This window comes from Choloepus didactylus, chromosome 3 (assembly GCF_015220235.1).
Source record: "Choloepus didactylus isolate mChoDid1 chromosome 3, mChoDid1.pri, whole genome shotgun sequence".
NCBI classification, from domain to species: Eukaryota; Metazoa; Chordata; class Mammalia; order Pilosa; family Megalonychidae; genus Choloepus; species Choloepus didactylus.
In genome coordinates, this window is record NC_051309.1 from 201,193,734 (window position 1) to 201,218,663 (window position 24,930).

The 24,930-nt window shown below is 36.9% G+C and overlaps 1 protein-coding gene and 1 non-coding gene across 2 annotated transcripts in view; both read right to left on the reverse strand.

The window, feature by feature from the left end:
* Positions 1-24,930, reverse strand: part of LOC119530068 (LRP2 binding protein) — a 37,978-nt gene that overhangs the window by 5,362 nt on the left and 7,686 nt on the right. Inside the window, exons 4-7 of the mRNA XM_037831129.1 lie at positions 8,745-8,887; positions 8,559-8,664; positions 7,217-7,440; positions 5,443-5,617 (exon numbers count right to left, since the gene is read on the reverse strand). Coding sequence (XP_037687057.1) covers positions 5,443-5,617; positions 7,217-7,440; positions 8,559-8,664; positions 8,745-8,887 — 648 coding nt within the window. The remainder of the gene's footprint in view (positions 1-5,442; positions 5,618-7,216; positions 7,441-8,558; positions 8,665-8,744; positions 8,888-24,930) is intronic.
* On the reverse strand, positions 6,724-6,828 carry LOC119530667. The gene has a single exon (XR_005216063.1). It is a non-coding gene; the product is annotated as a U6 spliceosomal RNA (small nuclear RNA).

The following is a 24,930-nucleotide window of genomic DNA, read 5'->3' on the forward strand; positions in this document are numbered from 1 at the left end:
TCAGTTTTCTGACTTGCTGATTGTTAATGTGGTCATCTCACTTAACTTGTAAGATGACTCTTAGTTTCCTAATTGATAAAACAGGAATTAGGCTAAGAATAATTCAAAACTATTAAATTTAAGTCTGCAAATACAGACTTCTTTTGAAAATACAAAGGAATACTCTTACCCTTTTTGAGACCATTGAAAAATATGTATTCTCAATTATGTTTTATTGGTTGGTGTAGATCAAATGCCATTGTCTGGAGATAGGCATGGGATATATAGAGCCAAGGCATATAGAGAGCAGTGTTGGTGAAAATGTCTATTTATATATGGAGAGACATCTGTTACTGTAGTCATTGAACCACTAAATTTAAGTGGCAATTATTAACTTCTATTTCATACACTGAAATAAAAGAACATTAATTGTGGACCCAAGATTTGCTATTTGTTGCATAGTTAATGGAAATACTGAACCATTTTAGCTTCTGAGTTCAGATAGAGGGTTTGGAAAAAAAAAAAATCTATTTACTCTCTGATCCCTAAGCTTGCATAGTTTACAGTGAGAATTCTTAAACAAAACAAAATTGTCTCAATGCATTTAGTTCCTTGGTTCAGATAAAAATAATCTGAATAGCAAGGGTTATGTGTAGGCATGTTTGTAAATATACAAAGGAGGAAGAAGGGGAAGTATTGATCTGTATTCAGATTTATTTTGCAACCTATGTTTGGTGAGAATAATGCAACAATATCCTCATCTGTAAAATTTATAATACGGCCACTATTTTGTGACATCAAATAAGGTGAATATAAATATCTGAAAATTAAATACTATTCTGAAACTTTTGAAAAAATAATAGAGGGGCATATAGGGAAAAAATATACCTATTGCAAACTAATTACAGTTAGTAGTATTTTAACGTTCTTTCATCAACAATTACAAAGGTACTATACCAATACTATGAGTCAGCAATGGAGGGGGGGGGTAGTTAGGGGTATGGGAGGATTTGAGTTTCCTTTTTTTTTGTATTTGTTTTCTGGAGTAATGAAAATGTTCTAAAAACTGAAAAAAAAATTAATTGTGGTGATGGATGCACAGCTGTATGATGGTACCGAGGGCAATTGATTGTTTGATTTGTACACTTTGGATCTTTGGTTAATTGTATGATATGTGAACAATCTCAATAAATAAAAAAAAAATTTTAATTAAAAAAATAAAAAATAAATGTTGGAGACCTCAATACACAACTTTTATCAATGGATAGAACATCTAGACAGAAGATGAATAAGGAAACCTGAAAAATACTATAAACAAACTAGATAAACAGAAATACACAGAACACCAACACAATAACAGTGCAATACGCATTCTTCTCAACGGCACATGGTTCATCCCCTAGGATAGATCGTATATCACAAAAAGTCTCAATAAATTTAAAAAGATTGGAATTATACAAAGCAGTTTCTCTGATCCAAATGGAATGAAGCTAGAAATCAGTAACAGAAGGAAAACTGGAAAACCCACAAATATGTGGAAGTTAAACAATACTTAACCAGTGACTCAAAGAAGAAATCACAAGGAAAATGAGGAAGTATCTTGAGAAGGATGAAAAAGAACATCATACCAAAACTTATGGGACTCAGCAAATCAGAGATTTAACCTCACAAATGGAGGAACTAGAAAAAGAAGAGCTTTAAACCTAAAGTAAGTTGAAGGAAAGAAAGAATAAAGATGAAAGCAGAGATAAATGAAATAGAAAAGCAATAGAATCAAAGAGACCAAAAGTTGGTTCTTTGAAATGATCAATAATGTTGACAAATCTTGAGCTAAACTGACAAAGAAAAACAAAAGGATGCAAATAATTAAAATCCAAAATAAAAGGGTGACATTACAATTGATCTTAGATTTAAAAGATTATGAGAATACTGTAAGCAACTATATGCTAACAAATTAGGTAATCAAGAGGAAATGGACAAACTCCTAGAAACACACAGCTTACCTAAACTTACTCCAGTAGAAATAGAAGCTCTCAACAGACCAAAAACAAGTAAAGTCACTGAATCAGTAATAACCCCCCCACCCCCACCCAACAAAGTCCAGGACAAGATTGCTTCACTGGTGAATTCTACCAAACATTCTAAGAAGAACAATCCTGATTAAACTCTTCCTAACTCATTTTATGAAGCCAACATTACCCTAATATCAAATAAAGACATCACAAGAAAACAAAACTACAGACCAGTTTCCTTTATGAACTTATAGATATCCAGAAATCCTCAATAAAGTACTAGCAAATCAAATACAACAGCATATTAAAAAATTATACACCATGGTTAAGTGGGGTTAATCCCAGAGATGCAAGGGTGGTTCAACATAAGAAAACTACTCAATGTAATACACCACATTAACAGAATGAAGGGGAAAAAAAAAAAAAATGCATGACCATCTCTACTGATGCAGAAAAGGTTTTCAATAAAATCCAACACCTTTTCATGATAAAAACACTCAAAAAAATAATAGAAGGGAACTTCCTCAACATGATAAAGGGCATATATGAAAAACCTACAGCTAACATTATACTCAACAGTGAAAAGCTGAAGGCTTTCTTCCTGAGATCAGGAACAAGACAAGAATGCCCACTATCACTACTGCTATTCAGCATTGTACTGGAAGTCCTTAGCGGAGCAATTAGGAAGAAAAAGAAACAAAATGATACCTTAATTGGAAAGATAGAAGTAAAACTTTACCTGTTCTCAGATGACATCCTTTATGTGGAAAGATCTCAAAAAAATCCGTAAGAAAACAATTAGAACTGATAAATGAATTCAGCAAGTTGCACACTTACAAGATTAACACCCAAAATTCAGTTGCATTTCTAAATACTACCCAAAGAATATTCTGAAATGGAAAATTTTAAAAAATTCATTCACAATAACTCATAAAAGAATAAAATACCTAGGATTAAATTAACCGAAGAGATGAAGGACTTGTACACTATAAAACATTGCTGAAAGAAATAAAAGAAGACTGAAATACTTTGTAAGACTTTCCATAGCTAGGAAGACAATATTATTAAGATGCCAGTAGTGCCCAAAGCTATCTTCAGATTCAATGCAATCCCTTTAAAAATCCCAGCAGCTTTTTTTTCAGAAATGGAAAAGCCGATCTGCAAATTCTTACGGAATTGCAAGGGGCCCTGAACAGCCATATCATTATTGCAAAGGAAGAACAAAGTTGAAGGTCTGACACTTTGTGATTTCAAAACCTACCACCAAGTCACAGTCAGTAAAACAGTGTGGTACTGGCATGAAGGTAGACACATAGACCAATGGAATAAAATTAAGAGTTCAGAAATAAACTCATTTATCTATAACTGACTGATTTTTAACAAGAGTGCCAAGTACGTAAATTGGGGAAGGAACAGTCTCAACAAATGTGCTGCTAAAACTGGATATCCACATGCAAAAGAATGACGTTAGACCCCTTACCTCACACTATATCCAAAAAAATTAACTCTAAATGGAACAAAGACCTAAACATAAGAGCTAAAACCATTAAACTCCTAGAAGAAAGTGGGGGCTCCTTCATAACCTTGGATTTGGTAGTGATTCCTTAGATATGACACCAAAAGCATAAGTAACAATAGAAAAAATAGACAAAATGGACTTTGTCAAAATTAAAAGGCTTTGAACATCGAAGGACACTATCAATAAAGTGAAAAAGACAACCTACAAAATAGGAAATATATATATGATAAAGGCTTAATATCCAGAATGTAAAAAGAATTGCTACAGCTCAACAATAGACAAAACAGAAAGACAATTTAAAAATGGGCAAAGGACATTTCTCCAAAGAAGATATATAAATGGCCAAGAAGCACATGAAAAGATGCTGAACATCATTGGTCATCAGGGAAAGGCAAAGCAAAATCACAATGAGATACCACTTCACACCCACTAGGATGCCTATAATTTGAAAAATAAGAAAATAAATTTTGGCAAGGTTGTGGAGAAATCGGAACCCTTATACATTGTTGGTGGCACTGTAGAATGGTGCAGTTTGATTTCCAAACTGTGTAAATCAGTTTGGCAGTTCCTCAGAAAATCGAAAATAGAATTACCATATGCCCAGCAGTCTCACTTCCTGGTATATACCCCAAAGTATTGAAAGCAGGGCTTCTAACAGGTATTTGTACACCACAATAGCCACTTTATTCACAATAGCCAAAAGCTGGAAGCAACCCAAGGGTACATCAATGGGTGAATGGATAAAATATGGTATGTACATACAGTGGAATATTCAGTTGTAAAAAGGAATGAGATTCTGATGCATGTGGCAACATGGATGAACCTTGAAGACATCGTGTTGAGTGAAATAAGCCAGACACAAAAGGACAAATAATGTATTATTGTGCATATATGAAATACCTAGAAGCAGCAAATTTGATAGACAGATGGTGCATTATAGGTTACTGGGATGGGGGTGGGGTGGAGTGGGGAGAGTGAATTATGGTTTAATGGGTAAGTAATTTTTGTTTGAGGTGAGGAGGGGTAATAGATGTCAGTGACGGTAGCAAAATATATGAATATAATTATACTGAATTGTACCATTTAATGTTTTTTAAATGGGATATTTTGTACTTTCTATTGTTACTACAATAAAAAGTGAAAACAAACAAGAAAGTATCCGCAGGTGATTTTAATATGCAGACACGTTTGGGAACCACTGATGTAATAAGCTCAGATTCAGCCAAGGGACTTAGAAAATGGTTCTTTGCTTTGTTCCCCTGCTCAAGCTAAACAATTTGTATACTATACAGATTGTTTTACAGATTTTATCACAATGTAATTCTAATTTGGACTTCATGGATGCCACATACACAGTTTTTTTTTTCTTTTTTTAAAATTTGCTTGCAGTTACTATTCGTAATGATTTTCCCTCCTTCCCAACACTCCCCCCTTTTAACAGATGCCTTATTTTAGAGGTGTAATGCATTTGGGAATCTAAATAAACTGATTACATGGATTAAAACATGAAAAAGCCTTATTTAAACTGATTACCTGAAACTCATGAATATTCCTCCTAAGTGTGATCAATGTCATGCATAAAAACCTGTTTATTAAAGACTACATTTTATTCACGTACTAGAATGAAGATATAGGTTTGCACTTTGGGTGAAAGAAAATATGACCGTTTTGGTGCTGGGCCTTACCCAGCAGATAATAGCAGCGTGAAAAAGAATAATTTGCATCAAAATAGAACTTTTATCATCTGAGGTAATTTTGCTAATAAGAATCTGACAGAATTGTCTACAAATAGTCTGCAAGTCTGACAACTTCTCTGTAGACAGAGAATATCTGCACGGTAATTAAGTAGGCAAAGACACAAATCCATGAAGATGTTCAAGGCTCAACCAAAAACCCAGACATTTTTATTTGGGCCCTTATTCTAAAGCTTACCTTAGAATAATAGTGTTTTGCTCTTGCTTCATCCTTCGTGACACCCAAGCCAAGCTGAAGACATCGTGCATGGTAGAACGAGGCCATGGCCATGCCTCTGATGATGAATTCCGGGAGACAGTCCGTGATGCGAGCGATCATGGGGATGTCGTGGACCTCATCATAGTCAGCAATCCTGTCAGGGACATGACATTGAAAAGAATGTCAGTTGTGGTTTATTCGAACGAACAACATGCAATTGGCTTTGTGCCCAAAGTGGTTTCTCTATTTTTACCCTTTTAAGAACTAAGTTGTTTGCTGTGTGTTGAAGGGTAAATATAACTAACGGGGAAGATGAACTAACTAGAGTGGTTACTCTACAGCTTCCCTGTGATTATACTTGTCAGGTTTAATAAACAATAGAAAGCAATAGAAAGCTTCTTATTTCTTGTAATAGTAATATTTTAAGCTTAATACCACTTCTCAGATTTAAGCTGGGGAAAAAATCGTTTTCTATTTCTCTGGTCATTTTTGTAAACATCAACTTTAGATTTGGACTTCTCTCTTATAGGACCAGAAAATACTTTAAGAAACTAGCAAGTCTGTCTTTTTTTTAAAATGGGCAGTAAAAAGAAGTCATCCTTTATAACACAAATACAAATATGAAGAATTGGGTAAAAATGAGATCCTGTCAACCCCACATTAACTGTAACACTATGAAGAATAGGAATGTGGAAAATGGAAAGTTCCAAAGTATGAAAGAACCATTTAAAGTCTTAGTTTAACCAAGGGCACTTGCTCTAGGACATTGGAGTTTAACCAAGGGCACTTGCTCTAGGACATTGCATTTCCTACTGCCTGGAAGCCACGGCGGTGGGGAGGAGTAAGTAGAAGCATTTCCTTCTTCCTTTCGTCCTTCAGGGCAGATCACTGCCTCACACTGGGGCTGGGAGCGAGGGGAACTCGGGGTCTCCGTTGCCTGGACATTTTGGGGCAATTCATCAGCACAGCTCATAGTCTTCTAGAGGACATCCAGGTCTTTTATCTTGGTATACTGCTTTTATACAGAATGATCAATTATTCTAAGGGATACATAGATCCATATCGGTTCAGAGAAAAAAGGTTTCATATATTTTATAAGGTATTAATGTCAGAGTCTTTTAACCATTATTCTCATTTTACAGCCTTTATCAAACTATATTTGAATTGTGCAGAGTGGCTGGAGAGTGTAGGAAGAAATTAAGACTTATTTAATGAATATTTCTGATGTGCCAAGTTATGTTTTGTTGTTTTGTTTTGTTTTCTAATATGGAACACTTCACAAATTTGCATCTCATCCTTGTGCAGGGGCCATGCTAATCTTCTCTGTATTGTTCCAATTAGTATATGTGCTGCTGAAGCGAGCACCCAAGTTATATTAAGTACTTTATAGACACTAATTTTATAATCCTACAGTAGATGTCTTTTCTTCTTACTGATAAAGCAATTGATATTCAAAAAAGTTAAGAAACTTGCTTAACGTCATGCAGCTGAAATGCAGAGCTAAAAGGAGTGAAACCCTGGAGACTAATGGCATAGAATTGTGCTATCCAATATGGTAGTCATTAGCCACATGTGGCTATTTGAATTAATTAAAGTTAAATAAAATTTGAAAGTTCAGTTCTCCAGTTACACTAGCCATATTTTAAGCGCCCAATGGCCATCATTTCCAGCTTTGCAGAAAGTTCTATTAAACAGTTACGGCCTCGAAAATCTGATAAAAGTTCTTGTCGATATATTCATCCAGCTTATTCACCTTTTGGAAAATGTAACACACTTTGTGAAAAATTTCATCATATAGTAATATTCCACAAGAATCCCTTGAGCGTAGACATTTCCACGTTCTGCTGCTGCCCTTAAGCAGTGCAAGGCAGCATCGGTATCCTGGCGGATGCCTTGTCCATAGAAGTACATGAGACCAAGTGCACCCTGGGACTCCAGATTTCCATTGCCGCATGCTTGTGAATGCCAAAAAAATGCCTATGGAAAAGTACAGGTTCATCATTTTAGTTATTATTCACAGATGGGATTATAAATTAAAGAATAACAGAAAGCACAATAATCTCTACTTATAAGCTAGTCCTATTATTCCCCTTTATGAAAAAGTTCTAGCCCTTGAAGGAATTTTTTATCTAAAAGTCAGTGCTAAGGTGAGCCCCTGGGCCGTCTACTGCAGTGAGGTTCCAGTCCAGCCACCAGTGCGGGAGTTCTTGGCAGATGGAAGATCAGCGGTTTCAGGTTGCAGGATTTTCAGATTTTCCAAAGAGAAGGGTCAAGAAGATGTGAAATAGGAGCCAAGTGCCTGAAAGGCTTTGTGTCACAACTCAGGGGACACAGCAGGGAAGAGAGGAGCAGCTGATGCTAAGGAATGGCTAGAGTTCCAAGGGGATCAGAGATGGCAGCTGTCAAGATCAAAAAAGAAACACTGTATGCAGTAGCAACACATTTCTTTAATACTTAGCTACAGTGAATTTGAATTAGTTCAAAAAAGTATTTCCAAGTGACTGCTCATTTCCTGAGGGTGGGCTTAGTTGTTCTGTGCCTTAAATAACTTTGCCATTAATTCCTCTCTATGTAAGAATTGGCCCAGTATTTCCTTCTCCCTGTAGGATTCCTTGGAAAATATTTTAATCATTGATGATTAAATATTAGATGTCTGTAAAAATCCTAAATTGATTTAATTTTTAAATTTTTTAGTATATTTTACTTATTAGTCTCATTACGTCCTCAAATCAAATAAAATATTAATTTATTCATTCACATTTGTAGGATTTGGCCTTTAATTTTAGGACTCTCCCTTTTTTAGCTTTTATGGTGAAATAATAATTTGTATGTGTAACTTTATAGTATACAAAATACTCTAACTTTGTGGTCTCTTCTGGTAGAAGTGGGGGAGGTAGCATTTATCAATGAGTAAAGGATGTGAAATGACCTTTAGATCCTACAATGTACCTTTCTTTATATTTTAAAGAAATCTAAAAGATATTAAAAACTACACATTTATTCCCCACCACCTTCCTTTCCAAAGAGAAACAGTGAAGCAATTCTTAGTCTAAATATAAAGCTAGCATTAGAAAAAAATAAAAGGTAGTTGTTACCTTTTCTAACTCTTTAGGTTCTTTTGTTGAATAATATAATCCTAGGATACTTTGAGCCTTCACACTAGCTTTTGGATTCCCATTGTCTGCAGCAAAAAGCCACAGTCTAAAAGAGAAGGGCAAAGGCAAGTTATTCTTTGTTTCAGCATTTCATTAAAACAATGTCTTGTTCTCAGGTAAGATTACCTTTCAGCTTCCTCATCTGATCGTTTAATGCCTTTTCCTTCATAATAAGCTCTCCCAAGGTTGTAAGCAGCTGCAAATTTTAAGTGTCTTGCTTTGGGACATGGAGAATTGACAATTTTCTTCATATATTCCACTCCTTTTTCCTTCCACAAAGGAAAAGAATAAACAAAAAACCCTAGTCTTTAGTTTTACCCCAACTGAACATTTTCTCCAATAACGTACAATGTTTACCCCCCAACATTATGTATAATATCTTGAATCCACACTAAAGGGATATGACTGTCCTGGAATCTGCAGAGCTGTAGGCAGAGAAGGAAAGAAGTCTAAGTGCATCCCTTCATGAAGCACTCACAGGAGCTCTGGGATGGAAGACATTGGTTCAGAATCTCCTTCATTTTGTAGCATCCAGGGTTGCAGTAAGTCTCAGTATGCGTTTTCTTTTTTTCTTTCTTCCCTCCCAACTTATAACTCCCTGAATCAGCACTCACTGAGGAAACAGTTCTTAGAACTTATCAAAGTGCAAGAATAGCCAGTAACTTTTTTCCCATTTATAATTCTTACAATATAATTCTTTTGTGGGCCCCAATAAATACTTGTCTTCTTTCTTCAAGCATACTTTCTTCAGGGTGTTCAGTGATAATTTACAACCAATTTTTCATATGACATCTGCTACATATCCACAGAGAAAGCATAGAAAACATAACCACAGGCAACAAAAGGATTGCCTCAAATTACATCCATTTAAGACACAAATCTTCAGTCATCAAGCAAAAGAAGAAAATATTTACTGACAAATGGACAAATACATTTTACATTCTAGCTTTTATACCCTCACTGCTCTCTCAAATACTATTGCTAGCTAAACACCATGGTAATAAATAAGAAAATAAAGGTGTTTTAATTTTAGTGATTCCCTAATTAAATGGATCTATTTTTTTTTATCAATACATGAGGCATCCCCAATTGGATAACAATAGAGAACTTGAAGTAATGGATGTGGAGTGAAGTGGTTCTGTAAATCCTCCCTCTGATAACAATGATTCAATCTGGACGAAATAAACAACACTTTAAAGGGTCTCAAAAGTGTCCGTTCCCCAAGGACACACAGGCTGAGGGAGAGATTACTCTTGAAAACTGCAACTGGAATGGATTCATGAAGTTCAATCAATCCCCCACTGTATAAACATACACAAAGAAAACCTTTCTTAGGTGCATATGAATGATTCAAACTGCTGAAAGCAAGGTAAAGAAAATCTTGGAAGCAGCCAGGGAAATATGACACATTATTTACAGGGGAAAAACAATAAAAATAATGGCCAATTTGTCATGAAAAATAATGGGGGCCAGAAGATTTTAGAATGGCATATTTACAGTGTTGAAAGAAAAAAAAAAAAAACAGTCAACCAGTGAAGCTATTAATCAAAAATGAAGTCAAATTAAAAACATTTTCATATAATCAAAATTTGAGATAATTCATCACCTGCAGACCTGCACTACAAGAAATGACTTTAAAGGAAGTCCTTCAGGTTGAAAGGAAATGGGAAATAATTCCAGATGGCAGCTAAGTTTGATGGGAAAGAATGAAGAGCACAAGAAATGGTGAATATGTAACAAATTTAAAAGGATACATTCACACACCCGCATGTGCATGTGTGCATGTGCACACACACATATGCATCCATGAGTATGTATACATATTCTTTTAATTTCTTTAAAAAGACACATGACTAAGCAAAAATGACAACACTGTATTGTGTATTCTTGGGTTTATAACATTTTTAAATGTGATATACCACAACAAATAGCTTTAAAGATGGGAGAGAGTAGGTAAATGAAAAGTTTTCTGGCAAACTTCCTGTATTTTAACTGAAGTAATTCAATATGAACTCCATGTAAATTATGATAAGTTAAAAATGCATATTGTGCAAACTAATCCTAAACCAAGTAGAAGAAAAGAAATAATGATTAAAGCAAAATAAATGACATAGAGAACAAAAAAAACCAATAGAATAAATAATACCAAAAGTTGGTTCTTTGAGAAGATCAACAAGATTGACAAGTCCATAGCTAGACTGACAAAATCAAAAAGAGAGAAGATCTATATAAACAAAATAATGAACGAGAAAGGTGACATTACTGCAGATCCTGAAGAAATTAAAAAAATTATAAGAGGATACTATGAACAACTGTATGGCAACAAACTGGATAATGTAGAGGAAATGGACAATTTCCTGGAAACATATGAACAACCTAGACTGACCAGAGAAGAAACAGAAGACCTCAACCAACCAATCACAAGCAAAGAGATCCAATCAGTCATCAGAAAGCTTCCCACAAATAAATGCCCAGGGCCAGATGGCTTCACAGGGGAATTCTATCAAACTTCCCAAAAAGAACTGACACCAATCTTACTTAAACTCTTTCAACACATTGAAGAAAATGGAACAGTACCTAACTCATTTTTTTTTTTTTTTTACATTTTATTTTGAAATATATTCAAAGTTACAGGAACAGTTGCAAATACAATACAAACGCCATACACAGAACTCTAGCATTCCCTGACCCCCCCAATACCCCGATCCACTAACTTTAACATGTTGTCACACTGCTATTTCTTTCCCTCCCTCCCTCTCTCCCTATCTATCATCCATCATCTATTGCTCTTTCTTCTGAACATATGAGAGCTAGCTGCACACATCCTTGAACAAACACTATAATTCACATATACAATTCCCATGAACAGGAACATTCTTTTATGCAATCCCATTAAGCACAGCTAAGAAGTACAAGAGATTCAACAATGGTACAAAGCTTACATTCTATATTTCCTTTTCCTTATGTCCCAACTGTGTCCCTTTGAGCCTCCTGTCCTCCATCCTCAGATCATATCCAGGGTCATCCTTGGCATTCAATTGTCATCTATTTAGACTGCCTTTTTTTTTTTTCTCAATTGTGGAAACATATATATTGCCTAAATCTTCCCATTCCACTCCCTCCCTAGCATTCCATTAGTGGGATTAATCACATTTAGAATGTTGTAATGCTATCACCTTCCCACTATCCATTACTAGAAATTTCCCTTCACCTCAAACAGCAACCCTACACTCATTTCTTAACTCCCCATTGTCCCTTCTCCCATTTCTCTTAACCCATACTCTACTTTTCATCTCTATGGTTGTATTCTCTGATAATTTCTCTGTGTTTACTGTGGGGCTTAAAATTAAACTCTTAAATCCATAATACTCTTGTTTTTCTTTGATACCAACTTAATTTCAATAGGACACATAAACTATGTACCTATACTCCTCCATTCCCCCACCTTTATATAGTTCTTGTCAAAAATTACATATTTTACATTGAGTTCAAAACCACTAATTTGTCATTAGAGTTTGTGTATTTTATATCATGTAGGAAGTAAATAGTGGCATTACAATTCACAAATTATTGACTTCTATTTGTATTCAATGTGGTCAGAGATTGTGCTTTGAATATATTCAATTGTAGTTTTTTTTGTTTTTCTTTTTGTTTTTTTATTTATTGAGGCTTGTTTTATGTCCCAGCATATGGTTCATTCTGGAGAAAGATCCGTGATCACTAGAGAAAAATGAGTGTCCTGGTGATTTGGGATGTAAGGTTCTATATATGTCTGTTAAAATTCTCTATATCTCTTTCTCTTTTCTTTGCTTCTCTGTCGGTAGGGCTCCCTTTAGTATCTGAAGTAGGGCAGGTCTTTTATTGGCAAAATCTCTCAGCATTTGTTTGTCTGTGAAAAATTTAAGCTCTCCCTCAAATTTGAAGGAGAGTTTTGCTGGATAAAGTATTCTTGGTTGGAAATTTTTCTCTCTCAGAATTTTAAATATGTCATGCCACTGCCTTCTGGCCTCCACAGTGGCCGCTGAGTAGTCACAACTTAGTTTTATGTTGTTTCCTTTGTATGTGGTGAATTGTTTTTCTCTTGCTGCTTTCAGAACTTGCTCCTTCTCTTCAGTATTTGAGAGTCTGATCAGAATATGTCTTGGAGTGGGTTTATTTGGATTTATTCTATTTGGAGTTCACTGGGCATTTATGCTTTGTGTATTTATATTGTGTATAAGGTTGGGGAAGTTTTCCCCAACAATTTCTTTGAATACTCTTTCTAGACCTTTACCCTTGTCTTCCCCTTCTGGGACTCCAATGACTCTTAAATTTGGATGTTTTATTTTATCTATCGTATCCCTGAGATCCTTTTTGATTTTTTTCTCCATTCTTTCTTTTGTTCTTTCATTTTCTGTTCTGTGGACCTCTAGGACACTGAGTTGTTGTTCAACTTCCTCTAATCTTGTATTATGAGTATCCAGAGTCTTTTTAATTTGGCCAACAATTTCTTTTATTTCCATAAGATCTTCTGTTTTTTTATTTAATCTTGCAATTTCTTCTTTATGCTCTTCTAGGGTCTTCTTTATGTCCCTTTTACCCTGTTCCATGGTCTTCTTCATGTCTTTTATATCCTGTGACATGTTTTCATTCCTCGATTGTGATTGTTTGATTAATTGTGCCAAGTACTGTGTCTCTTCTGATATTTTGATTTGGGTGTTTGGGATCAGGCTCTCCATATCATCTGGTTTTATCATATGCATTAAGATTTCCTGTTGTTTTTGGCCTCTTGGCATTTGCTTTGCTTGATAGGGTTGTTTCAAGTTGTAAAAAAAAAAAATACCCATCTAATTTTTCAGAAATACAAGTTGGCAGCCTACACTTTCTCCAACTAACCAGCAGATGGCATCTGCGAGTCACCTATACCCCTCAAGTCAGTTCTCCCCAACTCTGTCTCTGTGGTGTGTGGGGAAATGATTTTTGTGGGGTTCAGTTGTTGAACTCAGTTTGGGTTTGTTGTTGGAGCTGTCCGCCCTGAACGTGGTGCGTGTGTCTGGGTGGTCAGGGAGGCAGGGCCGCTTTAATATTCAAACCTCCCAGGTGTTCCCGGAGATTCAAGGCTGTTGCAAGAGTCTAAGCCTTCATTTCAGTTTTGCCCCAGATTTTCTCTGTCGCTGACCCACAAACCACTGGCATTGACATAGCATCCCTGGGTTTTCCGAGTGAGCCCCCCTTCTCAGCTGTGATCTTCCAGGACCTCTGCTGAGGGAAGGCTGTGCTGCATCACTAGTGTGCGTCGTCCTTCAAGGGAAGCCCTGGGCTGCCGGGCCGTGCAGGGGCGCTCTCTGCCTGATGCAAAGATTAGCCTATAATTCTTGACTGGTGTAAGTTCTGAATAAAAGGCAGATAGTAGAGCTGGGCCCCACCCCTTTTCTCTTAGAGAAGATAGACGACCTAGGGGGAGGTCATTAGCATTTCAATGGTCTCTCTCTGCCTGTGCCACACCCCTGTCTGGGTCACAGAACTGGGAACTGAAAATGGCCGACACTTTCTCCACTGACTCGAAAAAGGAACAGAGCTAGTCTGAGGTGACCCTCCGGCTCTCCAAGGTCAGCCATCACCCAAAGCCTCTGTCTGCTTGTTGGGGATTCGTACCTCATAGTGAGCAGTTCACACTCACTAATTAAAACCCCAGTTGGAGCTCAGCTGAGCTATATTTGCTTGCTGGGAGAAAGCTTCTCTCTGGCACCATGAGGCTTTGTAGCTCGGGCTGTGGGGGAGGGGTCTCCCGATTTGGATCCACAGTTCTTACTTACAGATTTTATGCTGTGATCTCAGGCATTCCTCCCAATTCAGGTTGGTGTATGATGAGTGGATGGTCACATCTATCCCCCTGCAGTTATTCTGGATTATTTACTAGTTGTTTCTGGTTTTTTTTAGTTGCTCCAGGGGGACTACTTAGCTTCCACTCCTCTCTATGCCGCCATCTTAGATCCGGGCCTCCCTAACTCATTTTATGACGCTAACATCACTCTAATACCAGAACCAGGTAAAGAACACTACAAGAAAGGAAAACTCAGGCCTATCTCCCTAACGAATATAGATGCAAAAATTCTCAACAAAATACTTGCAAATCGAATCTAAAGACACATTAAAAAAAATCATACACCATGACCAAGTGGGGTTCATCCCAGGTATGCAAGGATGGATCAACATAAGAAAATCAATCAATGTATTACAACACATTAACAAATCAAAAGAGAAAAATCAAATGATCATCTCAATAGATGCTGAAAAAGCATTCAACAAAATCCAGCATCCTTTTTTGATAAAAACACTTCAAAAGGTAGGAATTGAAGGAAATTTCCTCAAAATGATAAAGGACATATACAAAAAACCCACAGCCATCATAGTACTCAATGGCGAGAGACTGAAAGCCTTCCCTCTAAGATCAGGAACGAGACAAGGATGCCCGCTGTCACCACTGTTATTCAACATTGTGATAGAAGTGCTAGCCAGAGCAATCCAGCAAGATAAAGAAATAAAAGGCATCCAAATCAGAAAGGAAGAAGTAAAACTGTTATTATTTGCAGATGATATGATCTTATATCTGAAAACCCTTAGAAATCGATGACACAGCTACTTGAGCTAATAAATTAAAGATTAATGCACATAAGTCAGTAATGTTCCTATACATTAGAAATGACCTAACTGAAGAGTCACTCAAGAAAAAGATACCATTTTCAATAGCAACTAAAAAAATCAAGTACCTAGGAATAAACTTAACCAAGGATGTAAGAGACCTATATATAGAAAACTCCATAACTTTACTAAAAGAAATAGAAGGGGACCTAAAAAGATGGAAAAATATTCCTTATTCATGGATAGAAAAGCTGAATGTCATTAAGATGTCAAATCTACCCAAAGTCATCTACAGATTCAATGCAATTCCTATCAAAATTACAACAACCTACTTTGCAGACTTGGAAAACTAGCTATCAAATTTATTTAGAAGGGGAAGATGACTTGAATTACTAAAAACATTCTAAAAAAGAAAAACAAAGTGGGAGGACTTTACACTCCATGACTTTGAAGCTTATTATAAAGCCACAATAGTCAAAACAGCATGGTACTGGCACAAAGATAGACATATTGATTAATGGAATCAAATTGAGAATTCAGAGATAGGCCCTCAGATCTACAGTCGACTGATCTTTGATAAGGCCCCAAAACCACTGAACTGGAACATAACAGTCTATTCAACAAATGGGACTGGGAAAGCTGGATATTCATATCCAAAAGAATGAAAGAGGACCCCTACTTCACACCCTACACAAAAACTAACTCAAAATGGATTAAAGACCTCAATATAACAGTACCATAAAAATCCTAAAAGATAATGTAGGGAAACATCTTCAAGACCTTGTATTAGGAGGTCACTTCCTAGGCTTTACACAAAAAGCACAAGCAACAAAATTAAAAATAGACAAATGGAAACTCCTAAAACTTAAAAGCTTCTGTACCTCAAAGGAATTTGTCAAAAAAGTAAAGAGGCAGCCAACTCAATGGGAAAAATATATTTGGAAACCATGCATCTGACAAAAGACTGATATCTTTCATATGTAAAGAAATCCTACAACTGAATGACAGCAGTACAGACAGTCCAATAACAAAATGGGCAAAAGATATGAAAAGACAGTTCTCTGAAAAGGAAATACAAATGGCAAAAAAACACATGAAAAAAATGTTCAGCTTCACTAGCTATTAGGGAGATGCAAATTAAGACCACAATGAGATACCATGTCACACCAATTAGATTGGCTGCTATTAAACAAACAGGAAACTATAAATGCTGGAGAGGATGTGGAGAAATTGAAACTCTCATTCATTGTTGGTGGGACTGTATAATGGTTCAGCCACTCTGGAAGAAAGTCTGGCAGTTCCTTAGAAAACCAGATATAGAGTTACCCTTCGATCCAGCAATTGCACTTCTCGGTATATACCTGGAAGATCTGAAAGCAGTGACATGAACAGATATCTGCACACCAATGTTCATAGCTGCAATATTCACAATTGCCAAGAGATGGAAACAACCCAAATGCCCTTCAAGAGATGAGTGGATAAACACACGATGTGGTATATACACATGATGGAATACTACGCAGCAGTAAGAAGGAACGATGTTGTGAAACATATGACAACATGGGTGAATCTTGAAGACATAATGCTGAGCAATATAAGCCAGGCACAAAAAGAGAAATGTTGTATGTTACCACTAATGTGAACACTGTGAAAAAAGTAAAATAAATGGTTTATATTGTACAACGTAGGGGACCTAGCGATAGCAAATAGTGAAGGGGGAACAATAATCTAGTAAGAATAGATAAGTTATGGAGGGTAAACTTAATGTTCTGGGAATGCTCTGGAACGACTATGGTTTATTAATTTCTGGGGGGTATGGTAGGAACAAGTGTACAGAAATGTAGTTATTTTAGGTTATTTGTTTTTCTTATTCCTTTGTTGGATTATAGTCTGTTTATTTTCTTGGGGTGAGTAGGAACATGTTGGAAGCAATGTAGTTATTTTAGGTCACTTGGTTTTTCTTATTCCTTTGTTTTGGTTTTGTTTGAAATGTTGCTATTTTTTGTGTTTTTTTAAAAATTTTTTATAAAGTTATAAAAAACATTGACTGTGAAAAAAAAGTAAATCAACAATGAGGGCAGGAGGGGAATGGAATATTTTGGATTTTCTTTTTTATTCTTAATTTTATCTTATTTTTTGGAGTAATGAAAATGTTCAAAGATTGATTGTGGTGATCAATGCACAACTATGAACAACTGATTGTACACCTTGAATGATTGTATGTTATGCGAATATATCTCAATAAAAATGCAATTAAAAATTTTTAAAAATGCGTATTGTTAAGAAAGTTTTTATATGAACTAGAACAAACATATGTCACTATTTCAAGCTGTTAATAATGGGGTGATATATTGGAAAAAATACAATTAATGCAAATTAAGGTCTATAGTTAACAGTAACATTGTAGTACTCCTTCATTAATTGTAACAAAGGCACTATACCAAAGCTAAATGTCAATAATAGGGGGATATAAGGGAGGGGTATGGGATTTTCAGAAGAAATGGGTATGTTATATATATTATGGTGGTGAATGCATAATTATATGATTATACCAGGAGCCATTGATTGTATACTTAGGATGGATTGTATGGTGTATGAATAAAACTATTTCAAACAAAAGGCCAACTGCAAAAAAATGCATAATGTAATCTCTAAAGCATTATGAAGCTAGAAAATAAATTAAAATGAAATACTAAATGGTAGTCTTATCACCATTGCCCATAGATTTGGAGTACAATGTTATGATATGCTGAATACTCGTATGTTTATGTGGGTCTATTTCTGGACACTCTATTTTGTTCTGTTGATCTATTTGGTTTTTCCTGAACAAACACCACATTGTTTTAAGTACTACAGATTAGTATTTGTCTGCTTAGTAGTATAAGCCTCTCCACCACTTGTTCTTTCTTCAAAATTAACTTTACTATTGCATATTTGCTATTTCATATGAATTTTAGAATCAGCTTAAGTGCCATACAAATACTGTAGGAAATTTGATTCTGATTGCATTTAATATACACAATTGAGTTGGGGGAATGGTAAGAGATAAAATACAAAAATAATATCTCTGGAAAATAGAAGCACTGACAAGTGAGGGGCAGAGCTACTGCCTAATGAGCCTGTAGACCATGAATTGCAGAGACCTGGTATCTTCTGCAACCTGGTGCTAAGTTCATTCAAGTTCATACTGCCTTATGCTAAGGAAAATGTTAAAAAATCTTTTTTTCTGATTGTGGGATGGGGAAAGTAAAGCTAAAAACAGGTGAATTTGTGCTCACCACAACTTTATCTCAACCTAGGTTGCTTTATCATTTTTTCCCAATGTTTTCCCCAAATTCCATTTGCAGCTTCCTAAAATGTTGATGCTCATATGTGATTCTGATCCCTGTAGGATAATAATGACCTTTTTATGCACCCTGAAGTAAACAGTTGTTTCAGGTCCACCATGAAAAACATACATGGCTCAACTAAGCTCTGGACCAAATAAGTATCAAGAACAATTTGGTGAGTTAATGAAAGAAGGTGAAAAAAAATTAAAAGCTTTTTACCTCTGCTCCTTTACCTTCAGTTAATTGTATGATCAAGCTAACTCAATTTAATTCTAGGCAAGAAGGACCTATTTATGAGGAAATCATCAAGGAGAGTAGGCTGTGATCTTATGCCAGGACAAACATAAAGGAACAGCCATAATGAGGAAGAGTAGAGAATAAAAAGTTGGCAGGAAGAAGAAAAGCCATCAAAGAATTTGGATTAATCTTGCAGCTCCGATTTCCACAATCCATGAAATCAGCATGAGTGGTGGTTTGAAGCTGCACTTACGCCAGAAAAACATGTTCTTAAATCTAATCCATTCCTGTGGGTTTGAACCTAAGTAGAATCTTTTGATGAGGTTACTTCAGTTAAGGTGTGACCCACCTCATTCAGGATGGGACTTAATCCTCTTACTGGAGTCCTTTATAAACAGAATGAATCCAGAGAGAGAGAGAGAAAGAGAGGAAGCCATGGAAACAAAAAGCTGAAATCAGTGTAACCAGGAGAAGGAAGAAACTGGCAGACACTGCCATGTGACTTGCCGTGTGGCAAAGAAGCCAAGAATCACCAGCAGCCGGTCTTCAGGAAGAAAGCATTGTCTCGATGATGCTTTGATTTGGACATGTTCCCAGCCTCAACCGTAAGCAAATAAATTCCCATTGCTTAAGCCAATCCATTTCATGATATTGCTTTGAGCAGTCTAGGAAACTAAAGGAGTTATTTTGGGAAATTGAATACATTTTATTTAACCTTTCTTTTATGGGGTGGGTGGGAGGTGGTTATTGTGATTTTCTTTTTATTCAAATGTATATGCTAAGTATGTATGTTCAATTTTGGCAATTCAACCAAGAAGGCTTAAAATTCCATTTTAGGAATGTTACTGTTTGGATGCTGCATGGTTTATGAAATTTCCCTGTCATGCAATGTAAGTCATTGGAAAGGAGTTCCAATTTTATTTGATGTACAATGAGAAGCCATTAAAGCATGGGAGTGTTATGATCAAGTTTATGACTTTAAAAAAGTGCTTTTTTGGTATGAAAAATAAATTGTGGATAAGGAAGCAGAGTGGAAGCAGGGAGAGCAGTGTGGGAAAAGGTTGCCATACTTTAGCTTAGAAATGATAGTTGGACTAGAGTGATAGCAGAAGAGGTGATGGAGAGAAGTAGAGTGAATCGAGATATATTCTGGCAGATGGATGTAGCATCAACGGGATTTTATGATGGATTGGACGTGGGAGTTGAAGGAGTGGAAGTAATCCAGAATGGCTCCCGGTTTCTAACATGAACAGCTGGGTAAGCCATCTATTCAGTGAGCTGGGGAAGACTAGAAAAGAAACAGTCATAAGCAAGAGTCTGGTTTTGCCATGCTCATGAAATACCTGAAGAGGAACTCCAACTAGGCAGTTGGAAGAGGGGTCTGGACCTCTGAGGAGAGGTTTGCACTGAATATACAATTTGGGGAGTCAACAGGACGTAGAGGATAACTTAAACCATGGAGACTGGTTAGAAAAGAGAAAAGGGACTCAGGACTAAACTCCTGGATAGGACAGCATTTAGAAGTCATGAATAAAAGGGAAGATGAAAAAAAAAATGATAGAAAATGGTGGCCAGAGAGGTAGGAGGAAGATTAGGAGAGTGGGGTGGGGGTAGGGGCATTCACAGAAGCCTCATGGGGCACCCTGCAGACACTGCCGCCTGCCACCGCAGTCCCCTGCCCGCAGCCATGGTCAGTCCCACCGTGTTCTTCAACATCAGAATCAAAGATGAGCCCTTGGGCCGCATCTCCTTTGAGCTGTTCGCAAAGTTCCAAAGACGGCAGAAAATGTTCATGCCATGAGCACTGGGGAGAAAGGGTTTGGTTATAAGTGTTCTTGTTTTCACAGAATTATTCCGGGGTTTGTGTGCCAGGGTGGTGACTTCACATGCCATAGGACACTGGTGGTAAGCCCATCTATGGGGAGAAGTTTGATGATAACTTCACCCTGAAGTGTACGGGTCCTAGCATCTTGTTCATGGCTAATGCTGGACCCAATACAAGCAGTTCCCAGTTTTTCATCTGCACGGCTGAGACTGAGGGTTGGTTGGCAGCACATGGTCTCTGGCAAGGTGAGAGAGGGCACGAATGCTCTCGAAGCCATGGAGCACTTTGGGTCCAGGAATGGCGAGAACAGCAAGAAGATCACCATTGCCCACCATGGATGAGTTTAATGAATTTGATTTGTTTTGTGTTAACCGCCAGACCATTCCCTCTGTAGCTGAGGAGAGCGTTCCTCCATTCTTGGTCTGCTCTCTGTATCCTATCATCTTTGTGCTCTCGCTGCAGTTCTTTGGGAGAACTTCATTATCCTCCCCTTCCAAGTCTAGCTGGATTGCAGAGTTAAGTTTATGATTATGCAATAAAAACTTAACCAAAAAAAAAAAAAAAGGAAAGAAAGAAAGACAGAAACCAATGGAACACAGGGTTTGGAGAGAGGGTCGGGGAGAGAGGTCTTCTATAAAAATTGCTGCAAAGTGAGGTCTATGAATATGGGTCATTGGCCTTTGGATTTGACATGAAAACCCTGACTAGTGCAGTTTCTGTGGAATTCCAGATTAGAATAAGTTTATGAGTGAATCAAAGGGAAGGAAGGGCGCAGCTTGTTTAGACAATTTTCTGTGGATTATAAAGGGAGGAAAATAGAGGTGAGGTGTGGGGTCAAGGGAATGTTTCTATTTACAATTTAAATCCTGGTTTATTCAAATAATTATTCCTGAAAATGGGTTCAAAGAGGGTCAAGTTAAGTTGTAAGTTTATATGTTATTAAAGGGAGGGGATGTTGTGGAAGAAATTGGGAGATTTCAAGATAGCTGAAAAATTAGTAAAATTAAGGATTTTATGGAAGGAAAACAAATGTCAGAAAATTTCTTATTTAAAAGGCATCTATGTTCCTTTAAAGGAGCAACATAACGTGCAGATAAATTACTTGTCAAAGAAGTAAGACACTGAAGAAAAAGGACATGGAGCAGATAAGTTGTGATGGAAACATACAATTTTGAGTTGGGAGGGCTCTGAGAACTCAGAACGTGCCAGATGTGAAGTGGCAATGCGACTCCCTGTACACCAGGTTCCAGAAAGCATAAAAATAGTATCAGGAAATGGGGCATCCATATGAGAAGACAGATGACACGTAAGAGGTGAGAATCTAAGATAAATTGTTTTATTTAGGGCTGCAACTCCATTTAAAAATGGGAATGTGTAGAAATTTACACATGCCGATACAAATTTACCCAGTGCATCCAACTTGTCTCTTTTTAGAGAACTGGCATAAACAGACATCAATATTCCAAAAGATTTTTTTTTTTTTTTTTTTATTGGGATCACCTGGAAACCCTACCTGAGCTCTCCCTTTTTAGTTAAGTGCCATCTCTCTGCCTTGGGGCTTCCTATGCACATCTATGCTGGTGTGCTTAACATACTCTAATATGTAATTGCTTGTATGGCACGTTCACTGTACTGTAAGCACATTTAGGGGTGGGGTGGGGAATGACACTGTTTTATTCATTTCCCCCAACATTTTATTATGAAAAATTTCAAACATACAGAAAATTTCAAAGAATTTTACAGTGGTCACTCATACACCGTCACCTAGATTCTACCTTTAACATTTTGCTTTATTTTTTTTGGATGCATTTTAAAGTAAGTTGCCGACATTAGTACATTTCACTCTTAAAGACGTCAGCATGCCAGTTCTTAACTAGAGTTCATGTTTTATGCATTTTTAACTTTTTCTTAACACTTTGAAAATTGCATATGTTATTTTTATCATCAGGGCTATCACATTGCTGGCACAAAGGTGCTTAATATTTGAATTGAAATCCTTAATTTTGTGCTTTTAACTACAAAGTGTATTGTACTTCAAAGGAATAATCCAGTGAGGGTTAGAGTAGAGAGATTCTCATGGAGCAGGGATAATTATGATTATTAGAAGAATTTATTGTTTAAAGAGCTGAAATAAATGGTAGGTAAGGAGAGAAAAGGACAGTCAGGTAATGGATTTAGCTTAAGATTGGGGATAGTTGTACTGGGAGGATACCAGGAACTGATCTAGCAGCTAGTGTTTTTTTTTTTTTTTCTTTAATGCAGTTTGTTTTTTGTTTTTTTTTTTTTTTTATTACAGAAGCTCCCCCTCCATCTCTTTTTTTGTTCCCTTATAATTTTTTTTAATCATCATTTTATTGAGATATATTCACATACCACGCAGTCATACAAAACAATTTGTACTTTCGATTGTTTACAGTACCATTACATAGTTGTACATTCATCACCTAAATCAATCCCTGACACCTTCATTAGCACACACACAAAAATAACAAGAATAATAATTAGAGTGAAAAAGAGCAATTGAAGTAAAAAAGAACACTGGGTACCTTTGTCTGTTTGTTTCCTTCCCCTACTTTTCTACACATCCATCCATAAACTAGACAAAGTGGAGTTTGGTCCTTATGGCTTTCCCAATCCCATTGTCACCCCTCATAAGCTACATTTTTATACAACTGTCTTCGAGATTCATGGGTTCTGGGTTGTAGTTTGATAGTTTCAGGTATCCACCACCAGCTACCCCAATTCTTTAGAACCTAAAAAGGGTTGTCTAAAGTGTGCATAAGAGTGCCCACCAGAGTGATCTCTCGGCTCGTTTAGGAATCTCTCTGCCACTGAAGCTTATTTCATTTCCTTTCACATCCCCCTTTTGGTCAAGAAGATGTTCTCCATCCCACGATGTCGGGTCTACATTCCTCCCCGGGAGTCATATTCCACGTTGCCAGGGAGATTCACTCCCCTCCAAAAGATTTTAAAACAATAAACAGTAAAGTAAAATCCTAAATTATTGTAGAATTAGTCAAAACATACTCAGAAGGACAATAACTTAGAATAACCCATGTCAGAATGAGACAAAGAACCACATACAGGGAGAAAAGACTGTAGACTCGTGCTAGTAATTTCCTGGAACAACTTCCACCCACCCTCTCCCACTCCCCCCACCCCCCATGCCCCAAGCCTCATTGTATTAGAAAGTAAAATTCTCACATGACTCATACAATGTTGCTCATCGGTATCCAGGAGAAACAATAATTGAGCATCTTTAAAATTAGTTAATTTGGCATCTATGTCCTATCTTGTGGGGTGCCAGGCACTACACCAAATGCTGGGGCTCCAGGGGTGAAAGATAAGGCCGAGCGCCTGGCTCCTGGTACTTAATGTTCTAACGAGGGAGACAGAAAATAAACAAGATAACTACAAACTGTATCATCTATGATAGAGCTATGATGGTAGGAACATGATGTGGAAGGTAAATTGGGGGTGGGTGGGACGGTGCTACTTTCGACAGAATGATTGGGGAAGACGTTCTCCCTGCAAAAGAAGCCCCCTCTGTGAGACACGGCCCAACAGAAATTAGCTGGCAGGTGACGGATACCCAGATACTAAGGCAGGAAGGTGCCTCCGTGTCCTCAAGGAACAGGAAGGGGCCAGTGGAGCTGAAGAATAACGAGGGAAGGGGAAATTACTAGGACTTGAGGTTTGGGGAAAAGGCAGAAGCCTGACCCTGCAGCACCCGAAGCCATGCTAAGGGATTTTGATTTTGACTCTTAAGTACAACTGTAAAGCCATTAAATATTTTCAGCAAGGGATTGGCATGGTTTTACTTAAGTTTTAAAAAGTTCACTCAGGCTGCTATGTAAAGAAAGGATTAGAAGATGCAAGAATGGAACCAGAGAGCTATCCAGAAGGCTACTGCAAAGATATAGGTTTACTTGGACAAGTGGGTAAAACTGATAGAATTTATTCCACATCTGATTCATCTACAATTCTATCAGAGAGAGGGAGAGGCTTATTAAACACTGACCACATAGATCTCAGAAAGAGGTTCTGGTCTGAAGACACCAACTTGGGGGTCTTTTTAAGGAAGACTAGATATGCCAAAGGACTAGGTAAGCTCACTCAAGGAGAGGGCAGAAGAGGGCCAAGAGAGCCAAAGCCTGAGCTCTGATGCACTTTAACCTTTAGATGGATGAGAGGAGCATGGCAAAGGCAACTAAGAGGAAGTGGCCGTGAAGTCAGAGAAAAGAAGGAAAAAATTATATTAGAAATACCCAAAAAATGGTAGAAGGGGGCATGTATATCA